A 12,460-nucleotide genomic window follows, 5' to 3' on the forward strand; every position below is an offset into this window, starting at 1 on the left:
AGTAAGAACAGTATGATAAGAGCATGAGGTCATGATTTTACTGTGGCAATGTTCTATGGTCAAATAAACAGTCCCTTTTCTCTTTAACTTTTGTATATTTAATTCTATTGCTGTAAAGTCTATTTTTAAGTATTGCTGGTATATAAATATGAAATATTATATAAATTCATGTCCATTCATTATACGGACATACAGTTTCTATATGTTCACCAAAAGTCTTGTGAAACTTTAGCAATAGATGCGGAAGACTTTATTAGTATTTCTTGCGTGAATTTTATCTCTCCTTTTTATTCTGCTAGAAAAAGGAAATTCAGCCAACAATTTTAATTTGTTAATTTGTCAGTGCACTTTCTTCCAATGCCATCTTTAAAATGAGCTAAAATTGGGATACCATAAAAGCAATCTTGCTGTAAATATCCTGGTGTCCTGCTATGGCAGTGGCCAAACACTGTGACAGTGCCTTCAGGGGCTGGTTAAATGCAGACAGAGTTGGCAATTTTCCCCATGCTTGCACCAGCCTGCCTAAGGCACTGCAGCTTGGGCTTAGTGTGGCCAGCAGAAGGCCCACAGCTGGACTTGCTGGCAAGTTTTTATAGCTGACACAGCTCCACACCTGGAGGCCTTTGTTGCTTCTGTCTCATGTAAGCTAGTTTAAAACAAAGATGGATAAGCCTCTTTTAGCTAAACTCCCTTGTTGTGTGACCTGCCCTCAGTCCATGTCACTTTCAGTAAATACCCACAATAATGGTGTTTGTTTCCTCAAAGAGGAAGTTAGGCAAATCTAATCTTCAAAGTAAGCAAAAGGCAGTTTTGGTCAATCTTTTCTTTAAAAGTTTGAGTTAAGGATACCTTCCTGGACTTTTTTTTTTTTTAATGGATCTAGTGGATTAGGGAAATAACCGGCAAGAAAAAATTTGTTTATTAGCCATCTTGTGGAATAAAAGTGAGGAGAAGTTTAGGACATGTTTTTGAAAATGCTGTCAAAACTTTAGCATGTACAAACAGACAGTTTTCAATCAGAGGACTTGTTTATTTTTGCCTCTAACACAGCTCTAGTCAATGGAAGTGACTAGACAGGTCTCAGAAGCTACCAACAATTTCAGTTAGGGCTGAATTTAAGAAGTAGGGCCCTTTGAGCTTCTGTTTCTCTTTAAACGAAGCCTGGTTGAGAACTGTGGGCCTACAGGTGTGCTTTGGTTGTGATGCTGAAGAATGATTATAACCCTAGACAGCTTTGATATAATCCTAACTTGCCTTGTATGTCTCACATGTGCTTGTTGTACCTAAGTGAGTCTGTGAAACCAAGGGAAAGAACTACTTTTTAAAAGGCATTTTTAATTATTGGTCATATTGTCAATTGATCCATAATATTAAGTGCACAGGCCTTGACTTGTGTTTACACTGTTCTCTGTTAGCATTGCATTAATATGAGATTATTTTTCTGCATCTGAGACATGAGAATGAATTGCCAAATAATAGTCATATTCATTAGAAAAAAGCACTTCTGCCCAAACATGTCTGCCTCGAACTTGAAGGATCTGCTCATTGTCTTCCTTGCTTAATTTCTTTGAAATGAATTCTTTAACATGATATTTAATTGTTTTAACAAGGCCCTTCTGCTTGCTCTTTTCAGCCTGTCTAATGTTGAGGTTGACTTGATGTGTAAGCTTTCATAATAAAAAATTTAAATTTACTAATTCACATTAAGGACCATTCTGTTCAGGAAGGGGAAATAGTTTTTCTGTCTCGCAGATGTATCTAATTAGGGATGTTGTTTTAAAGAGCAAATAACTATTAGCATGACTGTTATTGTAAAAACAAACCAACCAAAACAAATTGAAAGCTTTAGGAATGAGCACAGTTATTAATTTGTGTGTGCACATGTGTGTATATATAGATGATTAGTCCTATAATCCATGTGAGTAGATATCTGCTTGTTGCTTTGCAGTTTTGGGGTGAAAATGCTTTCATTGTGCTCTTTCAGAGTAACTCAGGTATGGAGTACTGCATAAAGGACACTGCCAGCAAAGTGGCATTTTGGATTTTTTAACTGCCTCAGCTGCCTCTGTTCTGAGCTGTCTTTTCCCTGCTTGTCGGAACCCAGGACATCTCTCTGGCTGTCCTGGATGGCTCGAGCCCCTGCCAGGGGGCTCAGAGGCCTTGGCACAGAGCCCAAGACACCTGTGACTTTGAATTTGACCCATGGAGCAAATTATCGCCTTTATATGAAGAATTACAAGTCAAGAGAGTATAAGTAGAATAATAGTTAGCTTGTTATAGAGTGAAAAGTAGAATTTTGGGGTTTCTAGAATGGGGGCTCGGAGTCCCAAGATGGAGGAATTTGGATGTGCTTTGTCCTTCTTTCTCCTTCTTCCTAGCCCCCATATTCTGGGTGATGGTGGCACTTTTGGATTGGTTTAAGGTAGGGACGCACTGAATAACATAGGTGGTAGGTATTGGGAAATTATTGTAAATAAAGTACACGTACTTTTTAGTATAAAAGACAGCACTGACCTGCTGAACAGACCTGGCAGGCCAGAGAAAGAATGTTATAGATAAGAAATAATAAACAACCTTGAAAACCACAGCTGAGGAATCCTGACTCCTTCTTTGACTGCTGGGCTGGGAAAAGACTTGTCTGTATCTCGGGGTCCCTCTGACCAGCAGAGACTCCAAGACCTGCTTGGTGTTTTGTTTGTTTGTGTGTTTTGTTTGGTGCTTGCAGGCTGCTCTGCAGGTGGGCGGCCACGGGGAGCGGCTGCACCAGTGCCGGGAGGTGACGCTTCTGACGTACAAGTCCATCCCCATGCAAGTGGACGGCGAGCCCTGCCGGCTGGCCCCCTCCCTCATCCGCATCTCCCTGAGGAACCAGGCCAACATGGTGCAGAAGAGCAAGAGGAGAACATCCATGCCTTTGCTGAATGAGTGAGTTGCACACGTGCATGTCCTAGAGGCAGGAGGCCCGTGTGGGGCAGTGTATTCTGTCGTGGATTTTGCATGTACTGGACTTGCAGCGCATTTGAAAAATAAATTAAAAAAAAAAATCACATCTTCTGAAGTCCCTTTTCACTCTATTGTAAATACTTACCTGACTTTCTTTTACTCTTTATCTTCTGAGTTACTCTTGTCTTGCTTTCAGACTGGTGTTCTATCTTTCTGTTATGTATTTATTTATTTAGAGAGGTTTCTGCAGGCTTGGCAGTGTGCCCCTTGGCTTTCGATGGTTCTGCATATGTATGCCATTTGCCCTTGAAGTTTTTTTGATTTAGTTTCTCAGCTTTATTGATCTGCTTTTTAAGCTGCATTGAAGACCCCGTAAGAAATTGCCACAATCAAGAGCTAATCAGAACATATTTCAGTCTTTGCTGTGAGCACATGCTGCCTGGCAGAGTCTATGGAGAAAAATTTGAATGTCCTGAAAGAACTGTTTGTACTTTGTAAGAAATCCTTCTCCAGTATAGAAACTCAAATGAGAAATGAGTATTGTAAATGTGACTAGAGAAAAGCTGAGATTGGAAACTAGTAGCTTGTGAAGAGGAATACGCAGAACTAACATTCCTTTTCATGATTACACTTTCTTTACCAGTACTGCAATTATAATTTAATCAGAAGGAACCTAAATAGTAAAATTTTAACCCATGAAAGTGGCCACCCAATAAAATAATTTAGATTATTTTGTAGAGGGTATTATTGTAATCCTTGTAGAGGTCTTTATTGCTGGTAAAATGACTGTGCAAGGGACTTTGCTGTTTTTCATAAAATATTCCAAATATGAAGCAAAACAATTGATTCCTTATCCAAAGATACTGAACTAATGCCCTGAAGTTATTAAGGATCCACATTTAATTCAAACACTCATCCACTGAGGCTTTAATATTTCTGGGGAAATGGGTGGGGGAATTTTGCTGTTGCAATTGTAATGGTGAGGCAAATTCTGTGAAGAGATGTAATACCTTCCAAAAGACTAACTCCTATAACTGGGAAAAAAAAGGACAAGGTCTTAGGTACACCTTTTCTCTTCAGCTATCTTAAAAGTTGTGTCCCTTACAGCTGTATATCTAGAGAAAGATCCTGCTTTACTTCAAACTTTGACTCCAGCCCTTAAGAATTTTTTTCATTCCCTGGCTGTCAATCTATTAATATAATCAAAGCCACCCTGGTTACTTTCAACAGGTTCCTGTTCAATTTAGCACTTTGTTCTCTTACTGAGACTAATTCTTTAAGTTGCAGTAGAAACCCATTTCTCTAATGTGCAATTTCTCTTTGCCTGGAAAATATATAAGATACAAAATACTCATCTTTCTTGAGCAGAGAATAGCAGACTCTTAACCATGGGCAGCAGGGCCCAGTTTCACCCAACCACAACTCCTCACTCTTCAGTGAAAGCAAAGGGCAGCCCTGGGACATCTTTTTCTGCACTGAAGGAGGCTAATGCAAATGTAAAAAGAGAATTCATGGTATTTCAAACTGATAATTAGAATGGGTTAGGTTTGGGTTTTTAGATCTGAATTTAAACTGTGGTAGGGAAATCGAGATTTCTAGTATATGCCAATTGTCAAGGGGATATTCTTTGTGGTTTAGCTTGATTTAAATGTGCCATGGTACACTAAATTGCTGTCAGAGTCCTTTGATTTGGCTGACGTATTTTTCTGCAGATCTGTGTCTTGGGAAAATGCAAATGATCTGTCAGGAACTGTAGTCTCAGCTTCACATATCAGAAACTGTGTGTGTAGATATTTACATCTATTTCTATATATATCTGTATATGTACTTCACTCTGAGGTGTTAAAAAGGAAGGAGAGAGCACTTGAATCTTCTCTTACTGTGATAAAAAGTAAACGACTTGTTAAAAGCTAAAATCTAGGAAGAATATTATTATTGTAAGAATTTCATTCAATATAATTCTGATTGGTAGTATTGCACAAGTGAAGAAATTTGTAATATGTTTATCTATTTTTCTTAACTTGATCTCTAGGATATAACTCCTTGTTCTGTTGGAATCCCCCAGTGAGCCTTGTATGGGATGGACGTGATAGATGAAGGGTTTTTTAATGACTATCATTTAAATGTTAGATGTGTGAGATAAGTCAGTGGGTCTGGAGCTATCCTTAATTACTAGACAGCTCTTCTTGAGCTCCTTGCCAGGAAAGCAATTAGAAAATTATCTTGGTCACAGAAATGCAGATTTATTATTATTGTCAGCTTTGATATTATTGCCATATAAAAAGTGGGAGTGAGTAGAACAAGACTTGACTTGAAGAAGTTTTACACTGCTCCTGTATTTTTTGTCCTGATAATCTTTTTTCTGTGTTTTTTTTTTTCTCTTTGAAACACTTGTTGGCTAAATTCTCATTCCTGTTCTCCACTATCGATCACAGTACAATGTGCAAGAGACAACACAGCTTGTTTTCTGTGACTGAGCCAAGAATGTGGCTGTTGAGAGCTATACCAAAAATTAGGGAGAATAAGAAGAGAAACTGTGGTTCAGTTTTTCCAGAAATAATTTTCTGAGTAATAACTCCTGCATAGTATATTCCCCAGTAAGTTTCAGTTAATGAACACTTGCTGAATTGAAAAATTTTGCTCTCACTGACTTTGGCTTGAGGGAGAGCACCCTGCATAATGGAAGAGAAAGAAGAGGAAAGATCTTCTAGATAAGACATATTTGATGCATTCAAGAAAAAGAAAGGGACCATTTGAATATAAATACTAAGGGTGAATATAAACACTAAAGATGAATATTAATAAAATGCAAGTTTCCCTAAGGTATGAGCAAGAGGAATGGAAACAGCAACTTGTCATTGTAGATACAAAATCTCCAGTAAGGGTATTTTTTCCTTAAACAGTAATTAGTTGGTCAACCCTTGGAGACAATTCCATCCATCTGGATCTCAGCTTTGATGTTTGTTTGCGTTTCTGGACCTGCTTCCAAAGTCTTGTTGCTTTGAAATTTTTCAGTGCCTGTGGAAGAAGTTCTGGGATCCCTTGTCTTGTATAGTTATGTTCTGGGCTTTTCACTGCTCCTCACTTGTGTCTTTAGAAAGCTCCTGTGTGCCACATAGCAGTGATTTTGTCCATTTGCATGTCTTCAGTTGCTCTTGGCTTCCTAGTGTGGGCTCAGAGCTCTGCATGGCCCTTCATTCAACGTTTACGTGACACATTCCTTTTGTTTCTGTTTAAATGTTGTGTGTGTCTTTCTCTTTCTTTCTTCTCTTCCACTCCTCTCTCTGTCTCACCTTTTTTTCTTGTCTGTCCTCACTGTGTGCTGTTTTTCTCCTGGCCACTCATTTCCTGCTGCCTTATAGTATCCATAAAGTGCAGTCTGCTGACCTGAGGAGAGTCTCGGCTCCCCCTGATTCCTTCACTGTGTGAGTATCTGGCTTTTTTCTATTCTAAAAGTTCCACAGACTTTTGTTATTACCCTGTGTCATTCAGCTTAGAGATGGGGCAGTAAAATCCAGAGACAAATGGGAAGAGGGAGCTCAGATGACCGCATGACTGATGGGGCACAGTTCCACAGTAGCCAAGTAAGGTGAGCAGGACATGTCTGGTGATGGGTGACCAGGTTCAGCCATCAGCCAGCTCCCCAAACATCCATGGCAACAGGCACATCTGAGGTTTAATGCCAGGCATCATTCCTGGAAAGAATTGAGATGAGATATTTTCAATCCAGCACAGGAGGTTTCCTCTGAACATGAGGAGAAAATGCTTTTTATCATAAGGTTGACAGAGCGCTGGCACAGGTTGCCAAGAAAGGTTGTAGAATCTTTATTTTTAGTCATAATCAAACCCTGCCTGGACATGGTCCTGGACAGCCTGCTCTAGGTGGTCCTGCTTGAGCAGGGGCTTGCACCAGATGAACTCTAGAGATCTCTTTCAGCTTCAACCATTCCGTGATTCTATGAAATTTCAGAAAGCTCCAAGTGCTTCATTACTATTTTGGAGAAAGGAAAGATTTTCAGTCTGGTGTGCCTTTTCTGTGGGTCCAGTTTGCTGTATTCTGCTGACAAGCATAAAGTAATGAAACCAACTTGCCTCACCAATTCAGCATCTGAATCAGCCTCTAGAAAAAATTGAGGTAACCCTTATTTCTTACACAGAATTTTGAGCCATGTGTCTAAGAGAACGAGTACTACTTCCAAGCTCAGGGATATCCCTTGGAAAATGACCTCCAAGTTTTGATGCAGTTCATTTTAATGTCCCATTTGATATCAGCTGTCAGAGTAAAGCAGGGAGAGAAAGACATGCAAGCCCCAAACTAATTTGAAAGTCAAAGTTGTTCTCTATCTTAAAATCTATAAAAATAGATTAAGCATGCTGCTGCACTGGGGCTGCCAATTAATGTGTCTGGCAAATTAAAATAGGAACCCATGAGGTAACACAGAAATATGATTTGGATTATGATGGCTTTGAGATTCAAATATTGCTTTGTGGTTTTTTGTTGAACAACATAGAAGACGACTGAGTTCCAGTTAGTACTGAACAGCAGGGCAGATCCTACTGAGACCTGGTGATGGATTATAGCCTGTCTTAGATAAATGTCAGGATTTCTGCAGCAGGAGATGCATGGGAGTTTAGGGCAGCCAATTTATTAGGCTCATGTGGTCTTTTTTTGCAGAGACAGTAGAACTGTAGTGTGATCCATTGCAAATGCTTATACAAGGTGTGTAAGTAAATACAAGCATTGTATTTTTGAAGGTCTTTTAAAAGGAAGGTGAGAACTTGCATTTTCCTGCTGGGTGTTCAGAGATGAGAAGAGGCATATGTGAGAGTACATTTGTCTTGTGTGGTTGATGCTGAAAATTACCATTGAAAAATGAGATATTTACTTGTGTAGCCCCTGCATTTCTTCTACAAGTGGAATAAACACTGTGGGTAGGGTAATATTTTTTCAGTTACAAAATCTGCATAAATAAAAATACAAATACCACTGTATTGGTAAATACTACTCCTTTATGGAGTTTGTGGTAATGACTGCAGCAGACTATGTGTATAAAACCTGTGTGAATAAAAAAAGAGTAATAGAAAATAGTATTTTTGCTTTTAGAGGTTCAAATGCCAAACAAAATCAACCTTCTCAGGCTGAATATGGTTACTGTTTATAAGAGGAGAGTCTAATAAAGAACAGTAGGAGACAAAGTGTAAGGGAGAAAGTAATAGAAAGTAATAGAAAGTGAACTGCTCTCCAAATGCAGAGTTAAGGATGAAAATGCTTAGAGATATCTTCTTTTTTTTCTGAAACATGATTTATAGGGAATTGAGTCTCCTCATTTCTTATCAGTTTTTCCTGTTTAGCATGTGGATTTCTGAATGTGAAGCTGTCCTGTGTTCCCTGGCAGCCCAGAAAGCCAGCCATAAACTGTGCTGCAGCTGAAGCAGCATGGCCAGCAGGTCCAGGGAGATGATTCTGCCCCTCTGTTCTGCTCGTGTGAGACCTCACCTCTAGTGCTGCATCCAGCTTCAGGGTCCCCACCATGGCAAGGATGTTCACCTGTTGGAGTGAGCTCAGCAGAGGGTCCCCAAGGTGATTAGAAGGATTGGGCACCTCTCCTATGAGGAAAGGCTGAAAGAATTGGGATTGTTCAACCTGGAGAACAGGAGCTTTGGGGTAACCTAATTGTGGCCTTCCAGTACCTGAAGGGAGCCTACAAGAAACGTGGAGAAGGGACCATTTACAAGAGCATGTGATGACAAATGGAATAATTTCACCTGAAAGAGAGTAGGTTTGGATTAGGTATTGGGAAGGAATTCTTGACGGTGAGGTGCTGGGACAGGTTGCCCAGAGAGGTTGTGGGTGCCCCATCCCTGGAGGTACTCAAGGCCAGGTTGGATGAGGCTTTGAACAACCTGGTCTTGTGAAAGGTGTCCCTGCCCATGGCAGGGGAGTTGGAACTAAGTGATCTTTAAAGTACCTTTCAACCCCAAAAAATTCTATAATTCTCTTTAGAGGGATTATTACTTATGGGAGAACATGCTGTGCCTGGAAGGGTAATGTGTGAGAGAAGCACAGTTAGCATGCAGGAGAAGAAAAGCAAGTTTCAGATTCTACTGGGAACTTCAGAATGTGTCTGTACTTTAAGTGTCTTTGTGGGTGTAGCTCTACAAAGCCAAATGTGTTTGCTGAAGAAATTGTGAGATAAGAAAGTACCAAAGAACTCACTAGGGTTAGCCAAGGTTAACCTGGCTTATCTGGGATAACACTTATGTCCTGGTTTTGGCTGTGTCATGGCCAATTTTCTCCCTAATAGCTGTACAGAACTGTTTTTTTGATTCATGGCAAGAGTAATGTTTTGGTTATTGCTAAGTGGTGTTTATCCCAAGTAAACACTATTTTCAGTGTCTCACACTCTGCTGCTGAGGAGCTGCACTCAATGCTGGGAGAGAGTGAGGCCAGGTAAGCTGACACAAACTGGCCAAGGGGATGTTTCAAACCAGAGAAGGTCACGCCCAGTGTGTAAACTGGAGGAGTTACCTGGGAGGGGTCTGACTGCTCTTTGGGGATATGCTGAGTGCTGAGCAGTTGTGCATCTCTTTTTTCTCTCATGTTTGTTACTCTCTCTACCCCCTTACTATTATTATTATTATTATTATTATTATTATTATTATTATTATTATTATTATTATTATTATTATTATTATATTTATTATTACTATTATACTATTTTGTTCTGTCATGAAATTCTTACCCCATCTGTGAGGTTTATCTTTTCTTTCCAATGCTTCTTCTAACCAAGGGGGCTGTCCTTTGGCCCAACACCCTATGACATGGCTGCTCATCTAGCTCAGATTCCCAAATGAAAGAAAAAAATATGTGGTAGAGTTTATAATTGCAAGGGTTTGTGTTTTTTTTTTTTTTTTTTTTTTTTTTAGGTAAAGAGTTTAGCAAGATCTTCACCTTAAAATAGTCAGGAACTTTTGTGAAGCATTGAAGTTCCCCCATAGAAGGGGCTGAATGAGTTTGCTCTGTTGTGGCAGTTCTTATGTTTCAAGTAGATAGATGCTGTCAGAAACTTATTTTTAATGTACCATTTCCAAGCTTTGTCAATGTAGTCTTGAAAGTAAGGTGAATTTCCTTTTTCTCTTTTGGCTACAGCTTTCCTCTTTCCAATTGCTCTAAATGGCTGAATACTGAATTAATTTTTCATGTTTATTTCTTCTCTAGGAGACAGGTAATTCATTAATCATTCATTGTCACTGCAAACATCCCCTAAAAGACTGATTTTTTTTTTTTTTACTCAAGTATTTTTTGTATGGGGGGAAGTAGATTTCCTTTTCTGTTTACTGAATCATGTTAAAATTTGTGTGTAAGGTGGTATGGGCTGTGTTCTTGGAGATCTATCAGAAATTTGTCACTGGATGCTGTAGACTTGTTGGACTGTTTATTCTTATCATTCCTTTCTCTGTGGAGACATGAAGTGTAAGAAATGGTTGACTGGGTTCATAAATAATTGAAATAGGGATTGGGGTATTTATAATTTACAAGTCTGTCTCCCCAGCTGAATCAAGCTGGTTTGTGGCAGAAGTGTAGCTGTGTGCTGTGCAGGAGTGCCAGGCTTGGGCAGGACCCAAGCTTGCTCTGCCTGTGCTCTTCCCTGGGTGACTGGAAGCAGGAGCACGTGTCCTAGGAAAACCAGCTGTGCTCCAAGTGAGCTGTCTGGCATCCTCTCACTTGTTGCTGGATGATTAATAGGGGTGAGGAACTCACAGTTTCATCAAAAGCCAAGTGTGTTTCCTAGATGAAAGATCTTGGGGAAGATTCATATTTAGGTTTGTGTTTAAGTGAAATCATTATAAATAATAAACATGAACAAACGGAATGTTTTATTTGACCTCAATCTTTATTTACATCCTCATGAGGCAAATGACATTTAGGATTTAGTTCTGTAGATTGATGTGTTTGTGCAATGAGTTCCTAATTAGATCCTTTAGGAAGTAATAGACTTCATTAATCTGTACTTTCAAGTACTTTTTGTTGGCTATGTAATACACCATGTAAAAAAATAATTAAGAGGTAAGTAATTTAAGTAATTTAGGTTGAATTAAAGTGCAGCAATCTCCCCAAATTTATTTATAAATTGCTGCTTTATGTGGAAAGCTTTTCTTCCTCTTGTTGCAGTTAAGCAAGTTGTTTTACACAGTGTTTAGAGACATCTATTTCTATTAATACTGTACAAATGTTTCTGTTCAGTGACATCTATCACCCTGTTATTTGCTTTTACATGGGCATGCTTATGTATTTAATCATTCTGGTTTCTGGATATACTGAGTATGTCTGAACAAAGACAAATTGATCTATTTGTATAATAATATGGATTATGATGCAGTGTCCATGAAAACTGCAGTAGTGTTGATAGTGGAAGTATTTTGCTCAGCTCCATTAGATAGAGTTGTGTGAATGAATGAGTTAATTAGTTTGACTGATGAGGACAATATACCCTGGTGTCAATTGCTGCTAGTCTGATAGCACAAGAAATGAATATTCAAGTAGTGAGTTTTAGAATCAATTTATTTTGAATAGGTAATAAAATTTAGTGACACAATGTGTCAGCCAGTGAGTATTATAAGAGAACAAAGGGTGTTTGCAAAGAACTGATGAATAAAACCATCAAGCTTCAGTTACTGAATAAATGTCTCTTTTGTGCATGTGTCAATACACACATGTTTTTAGGTATGACTGTATATGTTTACTTGTGTTATGAATATGCTGCTTGTGACTGGACCTCGCTAAGGTATAAATCTCTACCCTGTAGAAAGGAATTCCTTGTGTTGCTATTTCTGGTAATAGCTTATTTTCTATAGAAAGCTACTGTTTCCAAGGTTACAGTTTTTTTACTAAGATAACTAAACTTTTCAAACGGACAAGAGGCCAAGTTCTGTTTCTCTCCATTTGTATGTTTTAGCACACAACCTGTTTATGTAGTGGTTTTAGCATGTCTTTAAAAAAATGGAGTGAGAGGAGGGCAGAACAGAATACCAAACTCTGGTACTTGCCAGCTGATTGCCCTCCTACACTGGACCTGCTCCTATTTCTCCTCAGAAAATACATCACACTTTAGATGGGGTGCTTGTTGCTCCTGCAGAAAGAGTCAGATATACAGTGTGTCTACATATAAAAAATGATACTTTTTATATACTTTTATACTTTTGCAAAAGCATGGGAATATTTTCTTAAATATTTTCTAATGAAAAGAGAATTTTGGAGAGTGTATGTGTGGATTTTGGAAGAAAAAAAAATATTCTAGACTTTCTTAATTTTAGATACTTTTCTTCCTCCAGCTCCAAGCAAAGAAAAAGACCTTGCTCACTTCTTTTCAGGTGAAAGGACTAATTTGACTCAGAAGGTGATACTGCACATGCAGTAGGTTGCCATCGGCTTCAAGCTAAGAAATAACATTTGTTTTTCTTCCTTACATGGCATTAGGTAGTGAGTCAGCATATCTACAGAAGCCAGTGTTATCTT

At 38.8% G+C, this 12,460-nt stretch overlaps 1 protein-coding gene across 6 annotated transcripts in view; it reads left to right on the plus strand.

Annotated features, from left to right (window-relative positions):
* The window catches only part of DGKI (diacylglycerol kinase iota), a 199,444-nt gene that overhangs the window by 119,346 nt on the left and 67,638 nt on the right, over positions 1-12,460 (plus strand). For all 6 annotated transcript variants that reach the window (XM_059472537.1, XM_059472541.1, XM_059472540.1 and 3 more), the window contains one exon: positions 2,726-2,925. In XM_059472537.1, coding sequence (XP_059328520.1) covers positions 2,726-2,925 — 200 coding nt within the window. The remainder of the gene's footprint in view (positions 1-2,725; positions 2,926-12,460) is intronic.

The sequence above is a fragment of the Ammospiza nelsoni genome, chromosome 5 (assembly GCF_027579445.1).
Source record: "Ammospiza nelsoni isolate bAmmNel1 chromosome 5, bAmmNel1.pri, whole genome shotgun sequence".
NCBI lineage: Eukaryota > Metazoa > Chordata > Aves > Passeriformes > Passerellidae > Ammospiza > Ammospiza nelsoni.